This window comes from Acomys minous (genome assembly GCF_964271855.1).
Source record: "Acomys minous genome assembly, chromosome: 11".
NCBI lineage: Eukaryota > Metazoa > Chordata > Mammalia > Rodentia > Muridae > Acomys > Acomys minous.
In genome coordinates, this window is record NC_140492.1 from 6,576,795 (window position 1) to 6,602,727 (window position 25,933).

General features: G+C 50.3%; 1 protein-coding gene across 5 annotated transcripts in view; it reads right to left on the reverse strand.

Moving 5' to 3' along the window:
* The window catches only part of ITSN1 (intersectin 1), a 183,976-nt gene that overhangs the window by 7,519 nt on the left and 150,524 nt on the right, over positions 1–25,933 (reverse strand). For all 5 annotated transcript variants that reach the window (XM_084801859.1, XM_084801861.1, XM_084801858.1 and 2 more), the window contains 6 exons: positions 18,164–18,285; positions 16,487–16,593; positions 10,788–10,971; positions 8,235–8,333; positions 5,275–5,442; positions 489–701 (listed from right to left, as the gene is read on the reverse strand). In XM_084801859.1, the coding sequence (XP_084657985.1) occupies positions 489–701; positions 5,275–5,442; positions 8,235–8,333; positions 10,788–10,971; positions 16,487–16,593; positions 18,164–18,285 (893 nt within the window). The remainder of the gene's footprint in view (positions 1–488; positions 702–5,274; positions 5,443–8,234; positions 8,334–10,787; positions 10,972–16,486; positions 16,594–18,163; positions 18,286–25,933) is intronic.

Sequence of the window (25,933 nt, forward strand, 5' to 3'; positions counted from 1 at the left end):
ACCCACACCCACCCATACCCACACCATAAACTCTCCCATGGCGTAGCAATACACAAATACAGTCCTGTACACACGGGGCTTAGCATTCTGTTAAATAAAAAACAAAAACTTCCACACGTTGGTGGCGGAAGGGAAAGAAAATGATGTTTCAAGCCCTGTTGACAGTTTTTGTCAGGGCACCTGGGGCAGAGAGAAAGCGGCCATGAAAGCAGTGACAGCCATGATGTCTGTCCACTTGCAAGGAGCGATGCATGTTTTTTGTCATACGGGAAGTGGGGTTCCCCAATAGGGTTGTGTATTACTGGGAACCAAGGTGGACAATCTTCTACCCTGTCTGCCTGGCTTACTCTGTCTTAGCCCCACCCCTTACTCTATCCTAGCTCCTCCCCTTACTCCCTTAGCTCCTCCCCCTTGTGCTCTCCACACTGTAGTCGCAAAGCCTTCTGCAATTGGCTTCTTTATGGGGACACCTCTTCCCGTGACCTTACCGTTTTGTACATTTTATATTGCAAGTTAGATTTGGGGCTGAAGACTTTGTCGGTGCCGGAAGAGCCTAAGGGCTTTGTGATTTGGGTCAGCAGGAGGAAGTCATTGAAGAGGAAGCCATACAGTTCCTTGTTGCTCTTGGCTTTATAGAGTTTCCCACTGTGCAGAAACTTGCGTGGCCCCAAGCAGTTGGTCACCGAATTGAACACCAGTTGCTGGAAAAGACAACCAGACAGGAAGAAGGCGAGATGCAGGAAGCGCCCCGGCTCTTGTGTTTGCTACTCTGTCTCAAAGCTTGGGGTCCATCAGAGTCGAAGGCTGGTCCCTAACAGGACTGAATCCCACATACAAACCAAGAATGGCTCTGAGGATTCCCGGAAGCAGCTTCGGAAGCCGAGAAAGCAAAGACAGAGTTCTGGGGTTCCAGGTACCCGGGTTAGTCCTGGGTAAAGTCTCAAGCCTTTCTCTGGGGCTTCGCTCCAATCTCAGGGTGTGGTGAGTACGGCTCTTCCCTTTATTTATTGAGAAGTGGGGCATCAGGAAGAAAGCTGGCCCACTAGCTCCCCTCCTGCCTATCTGCTCCATGTGCTGCTACACCTGAGAGCAGTGGCAAGAGCCAGCTCCATCAGAAAGTCACGCAAGGCTCAAACAGACCTCAGTGCTTCTGTAAATTACAGGACTCTAGTATACGTTGATGGACTAATGCTACTTGCCCAGATGCAGGCTCCAGACCCCAGGACAAGAAGGGCTGCAGAATTCCCTAGTGCCAAGTGACCCCCTCAAAGCCCTACAACAACAGTGTGGTGTGTGCTGGATCTCACCCCACTTACTAGTTCAGCAACTGTGAAGGGGGTGGTTCTCACCTGCCACTCACCAACACTGAGGGGCAACTGTGAATGCTGACATGTAGCTCCAACATCTCCCTGGGGACTGTCATCTCAGGCCAGCCCACTCTGCAGTGGACAGGACTGACAAAGGGCCCACTTTTGACAGTAGGCAGGAAGACAGGGCCACAGCTGTGCACAGGCACAAGCCATCAGAATGATTCCGGACCTCCGCGACCTCCAACGGCCCACACATCTGCCCGCACCCACATTACCTTGTGTGATACTCAATCCAGCTGTCTCCAAGAGAAAATCTCTCCCCACATCGCAACTACCAACACACTTCTGTGAGAACAGTATCTGGGAAGAAGCCATGGAACTCATAATAGATGAGAGATTTCAGTGACTACCTATGCACTACCAGTGTGGGAGAAACACTGACAGTGATTTGGTGACCAGAGATCTGGAGGTGACAAGGGGACCCCATCCTACTTTACTCTTAGGTCCAAAGATGAAAGATTTCTCATCTCCCCACTGAGCCTCCAGGGAGCCTGGGAGGCTGGTGGTGTCATCCCAGTAGGGCCTCTCAAGGACTGCTCCTCCTGCCTTGTGGTTAGGAGCCTAGAGATCAGTCTAGTGCTTCAGGCCACATGAAAACAAGTCCTGAACAGCCAAATGTCAGTGGATTCCGGCTGCATTCCTTCCTGCTCAAAGGTTTAGCCCCTGGTTGTTCAGGCTGACTGTCCACAAATTGGGAATCACCGCTCCATTACCCTGTAGAGAGACACACTGCTCAGAGGAGAGCGCCAGAGACGGTGCTGATCTGAAACTTACTCACTTGTGCATGTCTAATACCAACCTAAGCGTAGCCCGTCCTGTGGTCTTGTGGGTACCATCAGGACAACAGGCTGGTTACAATAGCTAAGAAGACCAAGCCCCAGAGGACAGTAACTGCTGAGTACCCACAAAGAGTCCATAAGCCATAAAAAGCAATCGGCAAGAATGTATTTTGTTTGTTTGTTTGTTTGTTTGTTTGTTTGTTTGGATTGGTTTCTCTGTGTAGCCTTGGCTGTCCCGGACTCACTTTGTAGACCAGGCTGGCCTCAAACTCACAGAAATCTGCCTGCCTCTGCTTCCCGAGTGCTGGGATTGAAGGCGTGGGCCCTGCAGCAAGAATGTATTTTATTCTTAGTGTTTTGTTGTTTGTTTTTTAGGACAAGAGTCTCACATTGTAACCTAGGCTGGCCTCTGACTCATGGCAATCCTCCTGCCTTAGTCTGTGAGTGCAGGTTTGACAGGTGTGAGTCATTAAGATGTTCTCAACACCTTAAGATGGAGACCCAGGCCCAGGAGTCCTGCTGGCTGAAGAGTCGGATTGGGGGGGCTCTCTAAACTGTGTACAGCCACCCCAGCATTTCTGCTTTGCTGACTGGGGTCCTCCACAGGTCCCTACACTGTCAAGGCTACAGCCTTTCAGAGGATACACAGGCCTCATGTGGTGTGACCTCCATCTGTCCTGAACCCTGTGGCCTATGGTCCATCCACACTACTTGCCAGAGTGCCTGTGTGGCTGAGCTCTGAGCTCAGAAAACTCACGCCTGATTCTGTCCTGGACACACAGAACGATCGCCACCTTCTGGTGCACCCTGCACACCCGGATTGCTGTCCCTTCCTCCTCATTCTCACACTGGTCACCTCATCTTCATATTTAATCATATATTGTCACCTTATCAACTTCCTCCAAGATCATGGTCTCTTCAAATGGAGGAGCCACATCATTTCTTGAATTTTATATGTATGAATGTTTTCCCTAAATGTGTGTCTGTGTACCAAATGCATGCCTACAGGTAGTCGTGAGCTACCGTGTGAGTGTTCAGAACTGAACCCCAGGTCCTTTACAGCAGCATGCAGTGTTCTCAACTGCTGAGCCATCTCTCCAGCCCCTGGGGGCGAGTCACCATCTTTCTTTCTCTCTCTCTCTCTGTTTTTTGTTTGTTTGTTTGTTTTTGTTTTTGTATTTTGAGACTCTTTCTCTCTCTTTTTAAAATATACTTGGGGTTGGGTATTGACCAATGGCTTGTGAGCAGATAATGAATGATTCTGTGTGGATGAATGAATGAGCCAGTCAAGTGATGATTGCCCCTGCGTTCTAGGCTGAGAACCCCCAGCCTGCACTCCAGCCTCTGCCAGGGATGCTGGCAGTTTTGGTTGTTCACACCTTCACTGAAGGGGTGGGATGTGGTGGTGGGGAGGGTGGAGGTGGTCTCCACACAGTAACTGCTCTTGGATCTTAGAAGAGAGGAGAACTCACAGGAAAGGAAGGTGAGTGAGACACTTCTCCCTGGGGGTTTTGGAAAACTCTAGCAATCCATATGCATCTATGTATGCATGTGTGTGCATGTATGTGTCTGTACACCCATGTGCTCATATACAGAGAAAATCAAGTGAAGGTTAGGTGACAGAAAGTCAAAGACTCCTGAGGGAGTTAGAAATCACCAACACAAGCTACCAAAAAGAGGCAAAATACAAAATGTTAGATCAAATGTCAAAGGTGGTCAAAGGTGGCAGCCTCAGCCCCAAGTGCCCTTTGGACCTATTGACACCAAACCTCCACTGCTGCAAGATCTTTGATCCCACTGTGATCCCTGAGATTGTGAACTGTAAAAACCTGTCTTTGGTTGGTCATGGTTAAGCCCTAGCACAAACCTTTAATCCAAGAGTTTTCTGTGCACTGGAATTAATTAAGTTAACCCTAGGTCAAGAGGCAGAGCAAGAAACCAGCTGACAGGGATTAAAAACGGGAGGGACTTTGAGTTGAGGGGTGTTTAAGACAGTGTGTGGAAGCAGAAGGATCTCTTGGGCTTTTAGCTTTTAGCTCTTGAGCTTTTCAGCTCCTTGGGTTTTGCCTTTTGAGCTCCCAAGCCTTCGGTTTTGGGTTTCGGCCTTTTCCTCCTGGGCTGTCAGCTGAGCTAGTGAGCCTTTTGGGCCTTTCCCATGGGGGTGTTAGTTGAGTAGGAAGGTCAGCTGGGTGCTTTCTCTGCCTCCCAGACTCTGGCTCCTGAGTCTTTACTGGTAAAATAGAACGATCTGGGATTTTCATTTATAACAACACTCTGCCTGGTGGCAGGGTGAAGAGAGATGAACCCCAAAGCGGAGAGGAAGAACTTAGTGGGCGGACTCTCCAAAAAGCTGCATCAGTGGATGAACGGTGAACTGACATGCTGAGGAAAAGCAAGGGAACTTTGCTGGTCTCGGCTCTGGTATGTGGAGGTGAATATGCTCCCTGGACAAGGTAGCGCTCATACAAGACCACAGCTGTCACCCACTCATTTGATGTGACCCCCAACCACTCTCTAAATATACCTTAGGGTAGCCTGGTCAGCAATCTGCTCAGGGAAAATCAAAGTTCAAACAGCAAAGATACACACAGGGGAAGCTTTAAAAACCAACCAGTCACAGCCAAAGACCACAGTGCAGGAGCTAAGAGTGTCTCAGTAAAGCAGCACCCTAACAGCACGCCAGGGGCCCTGGGCCTAGAGGCTAGTACAGACAAACAAGATCACTATACACAAAGAAAAATAAGAATGATGGGTATGAGCTAGCAGAAACAAAAGACAAAAAAACAAAACCAAAAAGCCATGGCCTTACTGGACAATCAGACATTGGAAAACACCCGAATATGTTTAAGATGTGTTAAAAATGAATAAGAAACATGAGCATTTGAACAAGGAACAAGACACACAAAAGAAACTAGGACATTTGAAGAATAAATTTCTGCCAGTGGGAAATAATATAATTGAAATAAAAAATACTCATTGGTTGTATTAACAAGCAGAAGAGACCCCGCTGATGGGAGAATGAGCCATAGGCTGGAGAAGAAAGTGAGTCGTTTTCGTCATCCCTTCTGTGCTGGCTGCCCGCGCTCCACCGAGAGTGGCCCAGGCCCCACCCGGGAGGTGGCTACCTCAGAAAGGCCTTCACACTGCACGTGGGCTTGGATCCACTCCAGCCGGTCTGAGTTCTCCTTCTCTCGCACCCCCTCGTTCACCTGGGAGCACAGCTCTTCCGCCTTTTCCAGGGCATGCTTCAAGTGGCTGTGGTCAGGGTGGCTCTCCGGGGTGTTTTCCAGGATCTGTATGGGAGAAAAGAAGGCAGCAGCCTTGCCAGGCCACTTTCCTCGGTGTGGATGATGGACCTGGGACCACTGTTATGGAAGCCACAGTGCTTTCCTGCACAGTGCCCACCATTATCCCGACACAGAGTGTAATGGCCACTCCTTGTTGGCTCCAGTGAGTAGCCTTGGGCTCAGTGGGGCTATACTTGCTGTAGGGAGGCAACAGGTGGCCCTTGAGCCTTCACCCCAACCCTGGACCCTTGAATGTCCCACCGTGACCCGTGTGACCTGTCCTGCAGAATGCTGGCTCCCAGCATGAATGCTAAACCACACATAAACATCCCAGATCTTAGGAGGCACACAGATCAGTGTATCCCAAAGGGGCAGAGTTTAATCTTCAAAAATCTTCCTTCTATTTCACAAAAGAGACTCAGCCAGAGACCAGGGACAAAAGCCAGGAGTCCCTGTTGGCAGCCAGTGGCTGCTCTTCCCAAGGCTGAGATCCTGGTGGTGGCACTAAACAGTGTCTCCACTGACTCACAAGTGAAGGTTGGGACAAGAAAGGACACCTTCGGCTGGGGGTGGGACAGGTGCCATGCACTGTGTCCCCTAGAAAATATGCAGAGCCATAGGCACCCCCTGAATCTTGGAAATCCACTCAAACGGTTCCCCTGAGCAAAATGTATGTTTTGTGTATCTGTGAGGACGTATGTGTGTGTGTATGCATGTATGTGTGTGTGTGTGTGTGTGTGTGTGTGTGAGAGAGAGAGAGAGAGAGAGAGAGAGAGAGAGAGAGAGAGAGAGAGAGAGAGAGAATGTTTTGGTGGCACCAAGAAGGCGAGGTTAGCTAGGATCCCCCATCTCTGCCACCCAGTGCTGGTGCATGCCACCATGTCCTGCTTTCTCCGTGGACACTGACATCCCATGCACTTTAGTGGCCGAGCCACCTCCTCAGCCCCTGAATATGTTTTCTGTGTGTTCATTGTTTTAGCTCCTGAGCAGACGTGTCCTAGTTAGCAGCAACAGCACGGCCACTATCAGGTTGTTTGGATAATAGTTTTCCAGTCTGGGACATGCAACAGAAATGAAATAGTTTAAAATAGTTTCACGGGACAAATCTGCCATACTTATTCAATTACTTTCCTTACTGAGCATGTGTCCTGAATTAAAGTTTTCTTTCGTACTACTGTGATTCTAGGTTTGGGGACAAGGAAAATGGCTGACCCCCTGGGTGACAGCATGTGGCATGCAACCATGACAAGCTAAGTTCAATCCCACAGAACCCATGGTGGAAGGCGAGAACTGACTCCTACAAATTAAAATGTTCTCTGATCTTCATATGCGTGCAGTGGCCATGGTCTCCCCGAAGCCCACTCTCTGGCTCATTTGCTCTAATATTTATTTTTAAATAAAGTTTTGTTTTGAAGCCATCATAAAAGCATTTAGTCTTGGAGGCTGGGCAGATGGCTCAACCCTGGCTGCTCTTCCAAAGGACCTGGGTTCGATTCCCAGCACTCACATGGCGGCTTGCAATGCCTTTTCTGGCCCCTGAGGGTACTGCATGCATGTGGTGCTCAGGCATACACTCAGGCTAAACCCCACACAGCAAATACAAATACATCTTTAAAAAACTTAGTTATCAGCAGGGCGTGGTGGCGCACGCCTTTAATCCCAGCACTCAGGAGGCAGAGGCTGGCGGATCGCTATGAGTTAAAGGCAGGCCTGGTCTACAAAGTGAGTCCAGGACAGCCAAGGCTACACAGAGAAACCCTGTCTCGAAAAACCAAACAAAAACAACAAAACAAACAAACAAACAAAAAGCTTAGTTATCATACTTTTCTGTTTGGTTCTGTCAACTCCAGTTTTTCCCTTGGATGCTCCGTGGAGCAGGAACTGTGTTTTCCTTGTATAGCTCTTGATTTATAGTTTTCTCCCTGTTGGTTAAACCCACTACGAAGGCTTGTTCCCATAGTCAGTGCATAACCAAGCATAGAGGGCGATACGGGAAGGCACTTTGCAGAGGAATGAACCCAGGGAAACGCGACACTGTGTGGGGTCGGGTGGAACTGGGTGGGGCTGAGGCTTCTGTGGGAGGGAGACGGGCTACCCGTGAGGATGAGGAGCCTGAACAAATGGCAAATGGGTACACTGTGTGTGCACGCCTGTGTGCGCGCACCTGTGTGTGTGAGTGAGAGAGAGACAGAGACAGAGGGAGATAGATAGATAGATAGAGAGAGAGAGACAGAGAGAGAGAGAGAGAGAGGAATCCTACACTAGCCTAGGTTTCTGAATTCCATTCTCAGATAAAGGAACCGGTTTCTCCCTCCGTGGGGAGCTAGGCTTCCGTCTTTACCTCTGGGGCTCAGAGCTCAGCTGATACTGCTGCTTATTTCCAGGTATGGACATGGAAACGCCAGTTCTGTTTTCTCTGGAACTAGCTTTCTTGAAAAGACAGGAGAAAAACGAGTGTCTGGAATCAGGAGGAGCATTGGGGAATGGCTTTTCCAAGGCAGGTGGTAGGAATCGCATTTATCTCTCTCCCTTGCAGAGGCATCATGCCAGGGCTGGGAAAGCATCAAGAACAGCGCTCTGGTTCCCTGGCTTCGAAGCCGCTTGGTTGCCATCTGAAGGCGTGTTTTTATTAGTCTTTTCCACACAAAGCCATCTTTTGCCTTCCAGTTACCAAGCAGATGGCTTCAGCACCCTATAGGCAGAGGACTTGCAGGTGCACGGGGTGGGGAATCTGCCCCTGCCTCCAGCCGCCTCCAGCAGCCCTCTCTGCCCGCAGAGGCACAGGTGGCTGTACTTACATTCTTAATGATCAGCGGGTACCTCGTAACTCGCTGCATCGGCTTCAGGATGAAGCTGGACAGTGGCATTCCTTTGCACCGAGGGTCCATTGCCAGCCTCTGAAAGAGGAGTTTGTTGTTTGTTTGTTTGTTTTTAATATGCTTCAGAAATCTGCAACATCCACCGTCAGTGACATTACTTCTGTCCGGCCCATTACCCATCCGTTTGGATAGGAACTGAGGAGCCTGCAGTTGGAAGGCTTTGTCCAGATGCCATGGTCCAGGCTCAGACGGTTTGCCGAGGGATACTGAGGGATACAACCTCCCCACACCCCACCATACCATCCATGAGAGAGCATTTTAGCTTCAGAATTTCTTTCAGATGTCTGAAAACCTTTGTGATGCCCAGGGGCCCAGAAGAGCCAACAGGCTATTCAGTGAGAGTTAGAACCCCAGAGCGCCAGAGAAACAGAAGGACGGGTGTGGTTATCTCACTCAGGCGTAGCCAGTGCCAGCTTCAGGAGCTCCAGGCAGGGCTGGGGCATGGGGCTGGGACTTGAAGGATAAGACTCCGCCCACAGGCAGTTTGTCTGCACTTGTGGCTCTTGGTGTCTTTGCTCTTAGCACTTTTGAAGTAAGCATTTATTCAGTGTGTGTGTGTGTGTGTGTGTGTGTGTGTGTGTGTGTGTGTGTGTTTATGTGTACATGTGTATGTGGGGGGTGGGAGCGGGTGCACTCGGAGGCCAGAGGGCAAGTCTGGAGAGCTGGTTCTCCCCTACTGCTCTGTAGGTTCTGGGCTTGGAACTTGGGAGTTTGACCAGCAAGAGTTGCCTCAGCTTCCCAGCCACTTAACCTCCCACCACTTCTGCCAACTTCTATCCACCCCTCTGGTGGACAAGAGGCCTTCTAGCCGCAGAAAGGAGTTCCATATCTCTTTTATATCCCTGAGATAAAGCCTGGGGTCCAGTTCAATGCCAGTTTAGGCACAGGTTTCTGGAGTTCTGACACCCCAAACCATCAGCCCCTGGTCCCAATGTCAACTTGTGGCCACCATCACTTTGGAAACACAGGAGGCAAGTGAAGCAGGAATAGTGAGGACACAGGAGGGAAGGGACCTTAGCTCACTTCTTCGCCTTCTTTCCCACCATGGGTGTCCTCCGAATGCCTCATTCACTGGCCAGCACAGCAAGCGCTCAGTGCAGAGGCACGCTAGACCAGAGCAAAGAGTACTGTGCTCATGGGAGGCTCTGACCCAGAAGACGCCACAGTGATTCCACACCGTGATGACTCGGGGAGCGTGATTCCTGGGGTGAACTGAGGTGAGGTTGATGCTCCCCCATCCCACCCTCGTGCCCCCACAAAAGCCTGAGGCACAAAGACACTGTTCTTTCAGCAAAAGACACTTATTGACTTCGAGTTCATTTTCTTCTTCCTGTGTTCTTTTCTTTCGTTTTCCCCAAGAGGGGTAGGTGCTGTTTGAGTCCCTCCTGTGGCTAGCAGGGACCCACTCTGAGAACAGCAAGTACCAGGGATGCTAGCCCAGGACAAAGGACAAGCTGCCTTGGCACCACCTCCACAAAGGGTCCCTGGTGGATGTGACTCTCTAGACCCTGCCAGCCCTACAGAAGGGCTCAAGGCCATGGGGTTGGGATATGTAAGCTTGACACACCCGGGGAAAGGGGACCTCAACTGAGGACTGTCCCCATCAGATCAGCCTGTGGGACATATTTAGTTTAATTGCTGATTGATGCAGAAGGGCTCGGTGCATGCCGGGCAGCACAGTCCCTCGGCAGGTGAGCCTGGGCTGAGAAAGGTAGCCAGATGTGAGGCTGAGGGCAAGCCCACAAGGAGCATCTCCTCCAATGTCTCTGCTTCAGTCTCTGGCCCTGGATCAAGGCCTTGAGCTCCTGCTCTGGTTCCCGTCAGTGACTGACTATAGCCTGTAAACAAAATAAACTCTTTCCTTCCCAAGTTGCCTTTGGTCAGAGTGATTTTTATCACTAACGGGAAAATAAGTCAAAAACAGGGGCCAAGGGGTCATGGGGACCCTGGATGTTCCCTCTGGGTATGAAACGCAGAGGCTGGGAGAGAGCTGGAAACAGCGATGCTAACTGAAGGGGTCCCTGTCTGCATGGGCCAAGAAAATGAAAGATTTGGACACACCTCTCAAAAATGCCATGAACACATGGACAACATATCTCTGAAGTTATTTCAAACCTTTCAAACCCGAGGGCTGGAGAGATGCCTCAGTGGATAAGAGCATTGCCTACTCTTCCAGAGGTCCTGAGTTCAATTCCCAGTAACCACATGGTGGCTCACAACCATCTATACTGGGATCTGATGCCCCCTTCTGGCCTGCAAGTGCACATGCAGATAGAGTGCTCATAAATAAAATAAATAAAAAACCTTAAAAAAAAAAAAAAAGCTTTCAAATCCAAGGATGGCTCTCCTGTCCAAGCACACCCCTTGGTAGTGGAAGGATGCTCGTGGGCTTTGGATGAGTCCCTCACACATTGGGACAACGCTCCGGAAAGAGTCCCCAGGGCCTCGCCTTAGCCCCGGCTGCCTCCTTACTTTGACGAACTCCTTGAAGTCCGGGGCCTCGTCCGTCTTCTGCTGGATGAGGGCAGCCCCGTTGAGCTGGCAGCTGCAGAAGCGGATGTAGGGCTGCATGTGTGGCAGCTGGGCGCTCAGGATGTCACCGATCATCTTCACTGGCATCTTCTCTCCCGACATCTTCTTGCGGACTCGCAGTGCTCTGCACGGAAACATGGGAGGTGAGTGGCCCGCCTTCCCCGTCGGACAACACCTCACAGTTACAGGTTGCAGAGAAATGGGACGAGTGTGAGCAGCACAGCCCGGAGAGCCACTAAAGCATCTACGTGGGAGACAAGGGACAGAGAAAGACCTGAATCCAGTACGACGGAGAGGGATTGCCTGGGAGGTTTTCCCCTGCATGGTGCCTGTTTGCTACATTTTCCTCCTTCCTTTAATGACTCAGACAGGATCCCTGTGTTGCTGTCCCACTGTGTGCACCATCTATGATGAAAGTCCAAGGCTGGATCAGTCTGCGCATTGAGCCCATTTCTGGGACCCTCATCCTCTGGGAGCACTTTCAAGACCACTGCCACAGACAATCTCATCGTGTTTCCCAAACCGGATAAAAAAGATCAATGGGGAGGCCTGGTGGCACTCAGAGGAAGGATAGCAGGCTACCAAGAAAAGGCTTGATACCCTATGAGCTTATACAGGGGCTTATACAGTCACAGTCATAGGGGAGGGGAGTTAAGGGGAAAATGGGAAGGAGGGAGGAATGGGAGGACACAAGGGATGGGATAACAATTGAGATGTAATATGGATAAATTAATAAAATATATATTTTTAAAAAGATCATGTGAAGTATTTCTCCTGTCCATGGCTCCCCTGATGTGTCTAATTTAAAGCTGACTGGGAAAAGCTGCTGAACGGACAGGGAGTATGTGTTCCGGGTCCACCTGCTGTATGCAGTGTGCAGGGCCACGGCAGCCAGCGGGAGCAGCCTCCTGCCGGATCTCAGCCTTCAGTCTCGCCAGCCCTTAGCTCAGCTTCCACATGGCAAGGCTGGGGCAAGACAGCCCGTGAGGCCGTGTTCAGCTGCCCTAATCACACAGAGGTGAGTCGGGGGGTGGGGGGTGGGGGGTGGGGGGGTGGGTAGGGTCGTACATGATTTTGACACGAGGCTGGGAGATGTCCTTGTGAATTCCTGTGCCTATTTTCATGGTCTCATTGGAGAAACAACTCAGTGTGGATAAGGCTAAGCAGTTAGGTCTCCAGATTTAAAATCTTCAGGCCATTTCTTGCCTCCCACATATTTTTTTCCAGCTAAAGAAGGTTTCCTTGTCCTGGGAAAGCCAAAGAAGGAAACTTGGGAGACACTAAGACACGTAAGCAACCAGTGATTTCTAGCGCATGCACCCACTGCAGGTTGGCAGTGGCCACCTGAGGTGTGTGGAGAGCAGCACCTTGGTGTCCTCAGGATGGCCCAAAGGGTCCTGTCCCGCCGGAGGGATGGTGTGGGACCTGCTCAAGCATCAGCCACTGGTAATTTTAGAGACTGAGAAGCAAAGGACCATGCTACAAACTAAGATCCCCTCAGTCTGGGGCCCAAAGTTCATATGTCCACAGCCAGTCGGTCCCTGGGTTCTGATAATCTATTTATCATCCTGACAGAATCCTGGTGTCTAACCAGGAAACCAGCTTGAAAGCATGGCCTGGCTTACAACCCACTAGGTTCAATTGAGAGTCTCTTTCTAGAATGTTCTACTGCCTAGGCCAGACATGAAGAGTACAGGGTAATTCAATGAGTCACCCTGGCTAGATCAGTACCACAGCCCTGAGGCTACTGGGCCCTCTGCTGAATTGCTAACCTCATAGAAAGATCTGCATAGGAGAGGCCTCGATCTGCAGTGGGCACTAAGGGTTGATGATACATCAGTGGCCCCATCTGATGGCAGCAGTCCGAGTGGACAGTGGCAGCCAGAGTCCTGGCATCTGCTGATGCTTCCACACACTGAGCACTCTCTTTTACAGGCCAGCCATTGTCGTAACTCGCAGGGGTCAAGGTTGGGTAAAACTGCTGACTACTCTCCTGCTTCAACACCACCACACAGAACTTTCTAGCATTCTGAAAGCTAGCCAGTAGGGATGGCCTTTAGGTCAATGCCAGCTTGATTTCTCAGTTGTGTGTTCTCTTCAGCAATAGGGGCGTCATCAATTTCTGGAGGGCAACTGGCTAGTTCTATGTCAACTTGACACAAGCTGAAGGCATTGGAGAAGAAGCCTCAATTAAGAAAATGCCTCCGTAAGATCAGGCTGTAGGCAAGCCTGTAGGACATTTTCTTAATTAGTGATTGATGGGGGAGAGGGCTCAGCTTGTTGTGGGTGGGGCCATCCCCGAGCAAGTGGTCCTGGGTTGTATAAGAAAGCAGGCTGAGCAAGCTTTGGTAAGCAAGCCAGCAAGCAGCACCCCTCCATGGCCTCTGCATTGGCTCCTGCCTCCAGGTTCCTGCCCTGTTTGAGTTCCTGTCCTGACTTCCTTCAATAATGACTAGAGATGTGGAAGTGTGAGCCAAATGCTCTTTCCTCCCCAAGGTGCTTTGGTCATGATGGATCTAGCTGCTAAAACAAAAGAGCAGGAGAGCCACCGGCCTGAGGGAGCTGCCTGAACAAATGGAAAGGTCCTGGAGAAACAGGGCTGTGACTCCTGACACTCTTCCATCGGGGAGGCAGAACTGGGTGGAACTCTCTGAGGCTGGCCACTGTGCTCAGAGGAGCGCACCTTCTGTGTGACGTGAGGTAAGCTCCCCCTCCTCTCTCGGGCTCTCCAGCTATCACAGCTCCCACTTCAGGGCCATAAAGCAGGTCAGAGCTAACAGGAGGAGGGAATACTCAGAGTGGGCCTGGCAGGGCCTGGCAAGGGGGCGGCATCTTTAGGATAAGAGCAGGAGTGGGAAGGGGAGGGGAAAGTGCAGAAAACCAGTGGCCAACACTAATTAATGTCTGGTGACATTCATCTTCTTAGGGACAGTTGGGGACAGCAGACTCATCTCCTGTTCCATTTTTGCACCCACACTATAACTGCCCAGTAACCTATGTATGTATGCATGTCTGTGTGCATGCATGCGTGCATGCGTGCATGTGTGCGTGTACATGCCTGTGAAGGCCAGACGTCAACGCTGGGTGTCTTCCTCTATCTCTCTCCACCTTATTTTTTGGGGAGACAGTTTCTCAGTGAGCCTGGAGCTCCCTGAGTCAGAGAGACCGCCTGGCCCGCGAGCCCCAGGGATCCTCCCATCTCTGTCCCCTGCTCTGGTGAAAGCCACACCTGATTTTCATGTAGTGTTGGGGGTGCAAACCACGTCCTCATGTTTACAAAATCTCCCTAGCTCCCTGTTTTTAAGAGCCGCCTGCCTCTGCCTCCCTGAGGGCTGGGATTACAGGCCTATGCCTGCTCCCACATCTGGCCCCTCTTTCCCAGGGGTTAAGCAGACTCCCTCCAAATGTGAGTGGGTACTCAGCTTCCCCCACCTCCCCTGGGCTCACAGGATGCACTCTCTGTACGTAGCATGAGCCAGGACCATGGGGCGTGAGGCCTCTGGACTAGGAGAGCGCAGGAACTGTTCTGCCACCTGGCTGTGGCCTGAGCACTTCCCCACAGGCTGGGAGCTTGGGATAACACTGGGGTGCTGGGCCTTGCATAGATGGTCGGTGGTCAGGTGCGCAGCTGTTTGCAATGCACGTTGTACTGCACGTTGCATTGACAGATTGTCCTGTGTGAACTCGCCGAGAAGCTGGCCTCAAAACAAGGTGGGCTCCCCCATTTCAGACCCAGCTGTATTTATCTAAGTCTCCCTCAAGACCCCTCATCTGGGGGATGGACTGGTCCCCCTAACTCTGTGGCAGGGAGGGAAGAGAACAGCAGAACAGCCCAAGAATAAACTCTGTACCCTTGAGGATGGCCCAGATGAACCATCTCCCAAGGACGTCACTACTGTTTACACCATGGTATAAAAGCACCTGTGGTAGGAGGGACCTAGCTGCTGCCTCAACTTCCCCAGTCATTCTCTGCTGGATCTTGTGGGAGCCTGATTTGATGATGTCATCTCTATCTGTTGCTGTACTTTGACTTGGAAGCCTCACCCCTGGGGACATGAGGCTCTAGTCAGGACCCTCTCTCCTGAACTCCAGCTGGCCTCAACGGGACTGCCTCAGTTGGTTTCTGCTAGCCATTGTGGGCATCTGCTTTGATGAGCTTCTGTTAGCCCACTCCCTCCATCTCTCTCTACACATACCTACCTACCTCTTGCTCTTTATTCATTTACCTTGGCTTGCTATATACTTAATAAATTCATTCATTCAACACCGAAAGCATGGACGCCACAGATCACTCTCTGAGCCACACAGAACAGGCTTTGAAGGATCTTTTAGGACCCTGGTTAACTCCTTTTAGGGCAAGCTGTTATAAAAGAGCAAGCTAGACCCACAAATCTCTGGTGTCCTGGCTTGCCATGTGAGCTCTTCCTCATTTGCCCCCACTGTCAAGGTATGATCTACCACGAGTCCTTCACCTAAAGGCTGGTGTGCTAAATAAGCCTTTCCCCCCCCCCCCTTTATTTATGGAAAGGATAGCCTTGGGGCTTTTGTTAAAGCCACAGACAAGAGTAATAAAACCATCATTTTACAGATGAGGACACAGCGGCCCCGAATCTGACTGTAAAGCCATCCAACCAAAGACACAGTCACAAGACAACAGTGAGACATGAGCACCAGGTGTCGGCCACTCACTTATGCTCAGAGTGTCTACAGCATGACCCTGGGTGCAGAGGGAGCAGACAGCATGCTTCACGCCTCCTGCCTCCAGCCACTCACCTACTCCCATCACAGACCCAGGGACCTGAAGGTGCTTTAGAAGCACACAGGGACTGGGTTTAGGACATGGCAGCTGCCCAGTGACCCAAACACAGAGATCAGGAGTGAGCAGGGCTATCTGTTGTCCAGAGTGCTCAGTCAGAGAAGGGGCTGCCTTTTGCTGTCACGCCCTGTGCCCCGGGGAGCAGAGCTTAGCCTTCTTTCTGGTAATCGTTGTCACACTTAGGGCCTTGTGACTTAGAGTTTGGGGTTCTGATTGCTTTGACGTTGTTTTAGAGGATTGGGGGGATCTCTGTGGTCTAACCCAATCTTCCAAGTAAGTGTACATATGGGGAAACTGAGTCCAAAGAAGTGAGGTCTAACCCAGTCTAACCCAGGTTCCTTATCTCCTGCCCCACAGGTGAAACAGGCGTGAGGTATGGGACCCTCCTGAGGTACTCAGAAGTGGGCAACCGTTCTGTACTCCCCATCTGCAGCCCACAGCCTCAAGAGTCACTGCTGGAAATCCAGGTTTAAGGCTACGCCTTGGGGCTGGAGCTGCACCTCCTCCCCCACCCCCAGGATGGAGCCAGAATTGTCCCAGCTCAGGAAATTCGGGAGCCATAGTCAGGGCAGGAACCTGCGTGCATGAGCAGCTCACGCCCCCACGGTGAGAAATCCGTAGCACACTTCCAGAAGGAATGAGGGCACAGAAGGACAATGGCACCTGGAGAGGCAGCGAATGGTGGCAGGGTGGGGGCTGGGGAGGCAGAAAAGGAAGGAAACACGGGGTGGCATGCGTGAGGGACACAGACGGACTACACAGAGGTACAGGCGCACATGCCACGGAGGTGCAGCGCGGCTGCGGTTAGAGAGGGAAGGCTTACTTCAGCAGTTTGATATTGCACATAATCAGCTCCTTCCAGTTAACAAAAATCATAGCAACCTCTTTTTCTGTCAGCAGCTCAGACTCCATCAGGGGTTTCTGAAAGATCTACAGGTGTAGAAAACGAAGCCACTCAGAAAGCAGTTAGCTCAACACACACACACACACACACACACACACACACACACACACACACAATCTACATGCACACTCATGTTTTTTTGTTTTTGTTTTTTAGCACAAAGGAGAGAACTTGGAGGCCACACCTCCTCCTGGAGGGACAGATGTTTGACAAGAGGAGCTCAGGGGAACCTCTGAGGAGGCTCGGCTCTACCTTCGAAGAAGCTAGAAGGCTAGTCATGCATACGTGTGGGGCTACCTCACCGCCCGCTGTGAGGACAGGGTCCAGGAGGACATGGGAGCTTGAGAAAGCCCATGGAGATGTGAGGCCCCTTCTTTATACTCAGACAAGCCATGGGCATTCTGAAGGAAGCAACTGCAAAGCTGACACTGAGCTGGAAGCAGGTGGGCATGAAAGGACAATGCCACCCGCTTCCTGGGCTCTGTTAAATAAACAGGCCCTTCCCAAGCTCTGGGTGGGCGGGCAAATAACTCGTAGCCAAGCACAAATCTCTGTAGGACTCCATGTGGTTGCACGCCTTGCCCATGAGGTAGTCCTTGGCACGTGAGGCAGAGGCTCCTCTGAAATTCTTTGGACACAGCCACAGCTTCTCTGGGAAATGACCTTAGCCTGCTGTGGCTGCTCCTTGGGAGTCACTAATCTGATGGTGACTGGGTAACGTCCGCACAGAATGCCACATCCAAGCAGGGGACACTCATCGCCTGCACACTTTGACTATATAGCAGGCATATGTCTTGAGGCAACGCAGTTGGGAAACCCTTTTAGACTAGCATTTTAGCCTGAAACTCCCATCACACCGAAGAGCCAAACACTGTGCCTTCTGGATGTGTGAGCTGACATCACAGTTTCATGACACTTGCTAGGGTAAAGGTTTACAAAACCATGACATGAATTTTCATGTTGAAGGTGACCCTCAGGTCCAGCTCTGTAAACCTACTTTCCAATATGGCGACTCTCATGGTGTGTGGATTAAAAACTACCTCCTTTTAGCAGGGGTTCAAGACCTTCATGGGCTCCTCACAAGGGCAGCCCATCCCAGGCCAGCATCCTCACAGAGCCATGGGAAAACATATCTTCATGCTCAGCCCATAGTGGAGGATTTTCTCAGGCACTTAATGGGGGCCTTGAAGCTAGCTGCTGTACTCAGGAACCAATGCTGAGGGTCTGGGATGTCATATGACTGCCTTGATGACAGCAATCAGTTGGTGGCTGAGCTGAAACTTCTTTGCCTAGAGCCAAGAGTCCAAAGTCACAGCCCAAAGGCCCCTCCTATTAGTCATTAGTCTGTGACCTGTGTGCTCCTGGCCTTGGGCCTAACTGCCTCTCTGACTCACACAGTGGCCCTATGGACACCCATAACCACCTCCTTTTGGATGAGACCCCTGGGTCACTTGCTATTCAGCTAGCCCCCTCCCTATATGTCAGAGGCTGCCCCAGGCTCAGAGTGAGGACGTAGCCTCCTCAGCAGGGCCTCCCCCCCGGCAACTGCCCCACCCCCTGCCGGGCTGCTCCCCAGCCTCCCAGGGCTGCTGGTACCTCTGTGACCAGCTGCAGGTCGTTCACATAGTTCTCCTCTGTGACAATGAGTTCATGGATGTAGCCTTGTCGCTTCCTCTCAGTCGGGGTTAACATATCTAAGAGATGCAGGTCTGAGCACCCTGGAAGACACAACCGGTTAGGAAACCTTTTAGTGCACGGCTAGGGAAGCCAGCATTTCACAATGAAGACACCCGAGGTCCTTGTGACTGTGGGGGTGTCGTTGCCTCATCGGCTCTGGGTTGTGGGCTCACCGTCAATTCCAGAAGCTTAAGAGAAAACTAGCACAGAACATCAAGGAGAGCACAGTCCCACACACACCCCAACTTCAGACTTCCTACCCTGGAGCTGTAAGGGAACAAATTCCACTTGTTTTAAGCCATGCAGTTTGAGGTCACAAACCCAGGTAGCACACTCATGCCCCATGGGGACCACGGCAAGGGTTAAATGGTCCCCAAATACCCGCCAATGCTTCCAAGTCAGGCACCATGTGGGAGGTGCCTGCTGCCTTGGGTGCTTCTAGAAAGTTCCAGATGAACCAGAATCATCTTTATGTTACAGACTAGGAAACCAAGGCTCCAAGAGGCCAGCTCTCTCCCAGGCCCTTCCTCTCCACAGTTTTAAGGAACAGAGTCCAATTCCAGACTGGTCCAGAGGCTGTGTGCGCTCTCTAGACCCTGTGTCTGCACCAAGCTGCACGAGAGCATGCGCTTGTCCTGAGGCTGTGGTGAGGACTGTGCCGAGGCCCTTGGTGGACACGAGGACTGGCAGATGCATCCGGACACAACTGAGAAAGACTCTCCAGGTAAGGACACTGTGGGGTATCCATGGAAGCTGAGCAGCAAAACTCGAGCAGACTGGAAAGCCCTGACAGCCGCAGACAGCTTCCATAATGCCTTTGTAGAGGCCAAAGATACTGGAAGGATGGCCCCTTAGCTGCCCTGACACAAGCCACCCCTCAACTCTGTTCACTTAGCTTGTTATTTGGAGATCTGTTTACACAGGACATTTGTGGCTTATCAGAGCAAACCCCTGCCTCAGATGCACCTATTCTCAGAGTAGCCCATGTGCAGAGTTGGGTGGGCCCACTTTTTTTTTTAAACAAGAAAGTGGCCCCACACATACACTTCTTATTAGATGGTCTTTGTTTAATCACAGAACTTGAATGTATAAAATACATACCCTGAGGGGTGATGGGTGTCCTTCCTACTACTTGCCACAAGGGGGCGTGATAGAACACCGTGAACTCCCTCTTGGAAAACAGCAGTTTAAGTGTGGTCCCTCCACGGCCAGTCGCCCTAGTAGCATCTGTGAATTGCTTCAGGTCGGTAAATAAATGATCAGAACTTTGCCAAATAGACTCTCTGGGGCAGGGTCCAAGGCACTGCGATTTAACAAGCTCTCCAGTGAGTCTTAAGAGAGAGGCTTCTGGGGGCGACCAAGGGCTCTTCGGAGTTTCCACCTCCCCGCAGGAGTCGGGGTGGGGTTATCTGGGCTCAGGACTGAGAGAGTCTTACATATAGATGCTGAGAGCTTCTGTAGATAGCATCACAGTGATGTCACCGACTTCTTGGTGAACTGTATTTTGCCTCCTAATAATCTTAGTTTTTGCTTGTTCCTTTGGTCAATTACCCTTTCTGCACGGTGTAGTTTCTCTCACTGGAACAGAACAGGCCAGGATAGTCAAGGCAGCCAGGAAACCAGCAGGAATAAGCTGTCGTCATAGTAACACTTTCCACCCCTTTCTATCCACGCCAGGTGGCCGAGCCTGACCTCAGAGCTGCGAGGTCAGTGTGACAGCGTGGCCCACTTTTGACTCTGAACTTGGGCCCTCCTGCTCGGCCACCTAAATGTCCTAGCCCGGGATGCAGTCTTCTGAGCAGTGCCTCCCAGAAAGAAGCAAGACCTGAGTGTCCCCCAGCAGCCGGGTAAGTGCAGGGTTATGGGAAGCCGAGAGAATGCCCCCCACTTCTTTATTCTTTAACTTTTCATGAGCAAGTCACCTAGGAAACGCTTGCACAGTTGGGGAGGCATACCCGTCCCTGCCCTACTTTTGCCCGCTGTCTTAAGGGTGAGTCCAGGGACCCAAGACCCAGGCCACTTCTTATTCAATGGCTAACTGTGGCCCCTGCACTTCTGGACACAGTCTCCTGGTGCTTCCCGGTCATTCCTGTCCACAGGGGTCCTAAAATTCTTGCACAGACAGCAACCTCTGTCCACTCAGCACTGCTGAAGTCTTTTTTTTTTTTTTAAGATTTATTTATTATTTATAGAGTATTCTGCCTGCATGTGCACCCGTCCCCGACAGGAAGGCACCAGATCTCATTACGGATGATCGTGAGTCACCATGTGGTTGCTGGGAATTGAACTCAGGACCTTTGGAAGAGCAGACGGTGCTCTTAACCTCTGGGCCATCTCTCCAGCATCAGTGGCAGTGAACAGGCAAGGCTCACAAACGTCCCTTTAGACCACAGTCCCCTTGGGGATCTGATGGGTCCTATAGGCTCGGAGCAAGCAAACAAACCCCTGTGAACCATATGAAATACCCACAGTTTGCACACCATTTTATTGGCTTCAAAAGCCTGTTTGCAAGTTGGGTATGGCGGTGTACACCTTTAATCCCAACACTTGGATGGGAGGCAGAGGCAGGTGGATCTCTTGAGTTTGAGGCTAGCTTGGCCTAAATAGTGAGTTCCAGGACAGCCAGGGCTACATAAGAGAAACCCCCATCCCCTCCTCCAACAACAACATAGCAAACAAACAAGCAAATAAACAGAAGACCAGCCTGTTTGGGACCCTTGTTCCTTTGGTGATTTTGTGATCACCAGGACTCTGGCACCAGCTGTGCTGCGTGCTGGGGATTTAGGATGAAATGAGATGCCTGTCTTCCAGAGTCCATCTCAGACCCTGGAGATTCAATGGTTCAGAACTGGAGATGATGCTGACTCCTCCCCTAGTGAAAGTCTGCGTCTTGCCCCCTCCCCCTCCCCCTTCCCGCTAAGCATGCTATTGCCTCCTAGGCTGGAGCTGAAAGTGACATTGCTGTTCCTCTCCGTGCCCCAGGTAATCCTGGCACCTTTGGCTGAAGATGGTACTGCTGCCCACCCACCTCCACCCTCCACCCCCTGGCTAAGCTAGTACTGCTCCCTCCCCAGGCTGAAGGTGGTACTGCGCCCCAGGTTGAAGGTGGTACTGCCTCCCACCCCAGGTGAAGGTGACTGCTACCTTTCTAGCATACCAGGTCTAGGTTACTGCATACCACCCCCAAGGCTGAGTGTATTCTTGTTCTAACAAGAAAGCAGCGGCTGGAATTGTGAGGCCGACCCAGGACTAACAGGCTAAATATATAGGACAGACCCACATCACCCACCAGTAGACCCCACTGGGACACACCAGCTACTTTCTATAACAAGGAAGTGGCATGAGCAAAAGATGAAAGAATGACCAAGAAACTGAAACAAGGTCCTGCTGGGAGAGATGCCTGGCTCTTTGGGATTCTGGAAGGTCATCTGTGTACAAGTTTGGGAGAATGGCAGAATATGCAGAGACACTTGGCTCAGGGCACTTGAGGGCTACAGGACACCTTGTCCTGGACAGACCAGCCTTCGGATCTACAAACCTACATCTCCCAGGTGAGAACTGAGAGGCTGGGGATGTCTGTGGGTCTGGGCTGCTATCTCTAGACTCCCACCTAGGCAAGTCTAACTGCAGTCTTTCCAGAGATGTGGACTGGCCATGCTGGTCTCTGTACCCAGAACACAGTCAAAGGCAAAGATTTCATGAGGAGGCTTGTTTCCACATTACACAGCAACCATGTTAGCTTGAGATTTGTTTTGTTTTGTTTTGTTTTTGTTTTTTTTTTAGTTACTAAACTGACCCTGGGATACTGTGGAGGTGATTTCCAGACTCAGAGAATGATGAAAGACTTTAAAAAAAGCATTCCAAACCCAAAATAGCCTTCCTTTGAAAGTGTAATATTTAGAAAACCAAGAGGTTTTAAAACAAAAAACAAAACAAAACCCTCCATTATTCAAAGCAGGGCAAGTGGAGAAGTCATTTAAATTAGAAGTTTTCTTTAGGGGGTAGAAGGGTGTGGCCCTCTCTCCCTTGGGTACCAGGATACACACAGTTTGTCCTGACTCGGGAAAGATGAGAGGACAAGTGCAGCGAATGATCTTCTATGGCCGTGGAGCAGGGATGAAGGGTGTCTCAAAACTAAAATTGGCCCACAGCTGAAATAATATTGTAAGAACTCCAAAAAGTTAAAAAAACAACCCGCCATTAAAGCCCACGGGAAATTCCTAGTATAGGCTCCCAAGTTTACATAGGCTTGTAAAATATACTTATGAGAGAGGACAGGGCTGCAATATCCCTTTGGAAGGACTAGAAACTTGAAAAGTGTCTCAGCCTAAAAGGTCATCGTATGCCCCTTAGTCATCACTCACATGACCAGTAGAACTGAAACCCTTTTATTACAACAATACATGAGCCCACGGATATTGTAGAATTTCAAAGGATATAGAAGTACGTAGTGCACGTGCGTATACACACACACACACACACACACAGGAAAAACCTCCTCTCTTCAGTGTAGTTTTGAAACCTAAATGAGCTCCCACAGCAGCTAAACATTGAGCAAAGTAAATAAACAAGCCTAGTTCCTGTTATGAAGGAGCCAAAAATATAAGTTGGTCAATAAATATTTATTAAGTTTCTAGGAAGTTGAGGGAACACAGAAGTAAGTAGATACTGTTTCTTATCCTAAGAAAAACTTACAAGCTTAGAGGAGATTCCACAGGAAAAGTAAGCTAAAAATAGCACACATTAAAGAGTGGGATAGTCTGGGATATGGTCCTATTGGTGAGGCATTTGCCTTGCTTAGACCTGAGTTCCATCCTTAGAACATACATTTAAAAAATCCAGGCATGGTATTATGTGCTTGCAATCTTAGCACAAATGGGCAGATTCATGGGGCTTGCTGGCTGGCCAGCCTTGCTTAGCACTTAGCAAGCCCCAGGTGTCCCTGAGAGACACTGCCTCAAAAACTAAAGTGGAAACCTCGTAAGGAACACTTCTGGGTGTGACACACTCATGCACTTATGCCTGCACACTCACACACACACACACACACACACACAAAGAATGGTCCAGCCAGGGCTACTTGTGGGAGAGGGCGGGGCATAGAAAAGGCTGTGTCACAGGGCTAGCAGTGCCACAATACACACAATGGCGACACAGTGAGGAAGGGCCAGGTGAGCGACGTGTGTGTGAGCTCAAATGATGGTTTTATTTTAGGGAAAGACAGCATGATGTTTCTAGGGACATCCAGCCCAGATCCCCTTGCTGAGTGGCCCTGGGTCTGTGTCAGCTGAGTAGATGGTAATTGGATGCCTGGAGTTCCCGTCAGTGCTGCAAGGGTCGCTCAGATCCACTCAGCATGCTAGGCAGAGCGGCATGTGGGTGGCCTGTCCTGTAAGAAAAGCAGCTGATGCTGCCCATGTCATGTTCTCTGGTTTTATCTCTGGACCACAGCTGCTTTGTGGATCCTTCCTGCCCCACAGCCAGAAGGCATACGTTCCCGCAACAAACCAGCATCTGATCTTGGAACTGAGGTCAGTGATGAGTGAGGTGACTATGTGCTGGTCTTCTGGAAACCTTGGCATCCTAGACTGGCCTCTACCCTTGTTGGCTCACAGGTGCCATCAGTTCCTAGGACAGGAGAGTTGCGAATTCTCAGGATTTGATTTTGATTTTGGTAAGAGAGCAGGAGCTAGTGAGAGGCCTGTGGTGAGAGGTTGAAGATACTACCAATAGCATCAAAAATCCCTGTGCCCAGGTATCCCACCCTGGCCTGTCCTAAGGGACTTATTGTGTGTCATATATCTGGGTCCCTCTGGGAGTGTCCATTTAGCCTTCTCATTCAGTCACAAACCCAAGAAGCCCCCAAATACCACAGTCTTTAAGTCAGCATCATCTTCTCCCAAGAAGGGCCATCTGGTCTACCTGGCTTGTCATGAAGCCGTGTGGAAATGGAATTCCTCATAGGGATAGTCTGTCTCCTGCTCTGCCTTGACTGTGAATGAGGAGCGCATCATTCTGGTTCTCTGATGCTGGACTCCCAGAACAGGTACCACAGCTCTTTATAGTCTGCATTTTCCCTTCATTCTTGGCTATATTTGTGGCCCCATACATGCTTCTAGCTTTCTGAGCACCCACTTCTTTTTTTTTTTTTTTTTTTTTAAGATTTACTATTTTAAATTTTTAAAAATTTGGGCGGGAGAGATGGCTCAGAGGCTAAGAGCACCGCCTGCTCTTCCAAAGGTTCTGAGTTCAATTCCCAGCAACCACATGGTGGCTCACAACCATCTATAATGAGACCTGGTGCCCTTTCCTGGCCTGCAGATGTACATGCAGGCAGAATACTATACACATAATAAATAAATAAATCTTAAAAAATTAATTAAAAATTTTTTTAAAAATTGATTTATTATATGTATATGAGTGCTCTATCTACATGTATAATACCTGCAGGCCAGAAGAGGGATTAGAGGCTATAGATGGTTGTAGGCCACCATGTGTTTGCTGGGAATTGAACTCAGAGCCTCTGGAAGAGCAGACAGTGCTCTTAACCGATGAGCCATCTCTCCAGCCCCCCAAGCACCCACTGCTGATGTGCCCTATCCCCCAGGAGCTTAGGCTTCCTTAGCAATGGCCATAAATAAACCCTTCAGGTATGCAGGGAAGAAGAAAGTGTCACAGCAGCATGGCGGGACGTGCTTTCATTGAGGTTTGAAGAAGGAGGCAGTAGGTTTGACCAGCGAGGTCTGGGAAGATTTTGGAGAGGAGTTGGTGTCGTCGGACTTTGTTGTCACTGACATGTTCCTCAATGTTCTGATACTGTCCTGTGGTGATGTGGAACTTCAGGGTGATTAGGGGCGATTGTCCTCATGGACAGAGCAATGCTGTTACCTAGGGGGTGGGATAAACATATGAACATGTGGCAGACACCCCGCTCTCTTGTGTGTGCTGTTTAATCCTTCCATCGATCTGGAATGGGGCGATGCATGAGGGGGGCTCCACCATAGGCAGCTGCTGGATCTTGGACTTCTCAGCCTCCAGAACAATGAGCAAATAAAAATTATTTATCATTTAGCCAGCCTGAGGTATTTTGTTATAGTCTCATGCGCTAGGACATCATGGACAGAGGATGGGGGGAGGATGGGGAAATCAGGGTGGGTACTCGGAACCAGAGGGATAGGTGTGGACAGGAGACACTGAGATGGCAAACAGCAACGCTGAACCGGAAGCTCCAGACACTTGTACGTATCAACGCACTGACAATCCTGTGGAATAGCCACCCTAGCCCACAATGAGACTATCAGGAATCAGAGACACAGGGAAGCTAAATAACTCCACGAGGAAGGCCTTGGTTAAAAAACAACAACGGAAGCTGGCTGTGGTGGCGCACACCTTTAGCCCCAGCACTTGGGAGGCAGAGGCAGGTGGATTGCTGTGAGTTCGAGGCCAGCCTGGTCTACAGAGTGAGTCCAGGACAGCCAAGGCTACACAGAGAAACCCTATCTTGAAAAACAAACCAAAAAGTAAAAAAGAAAAGAAAAAAGAAAAAAAGAAAAAGAAAGAAAGAAAAAAGAAAGAAAAACAAAGGAAGTAGGGTCTGTGATCACATTCTTAACCTCCATGTCTTTGCCTTGCTGGACAGGTGGTGTTTTTGTGGGTCCTGGTGGCCAAACTGGGTGGCTTTAAAAATAG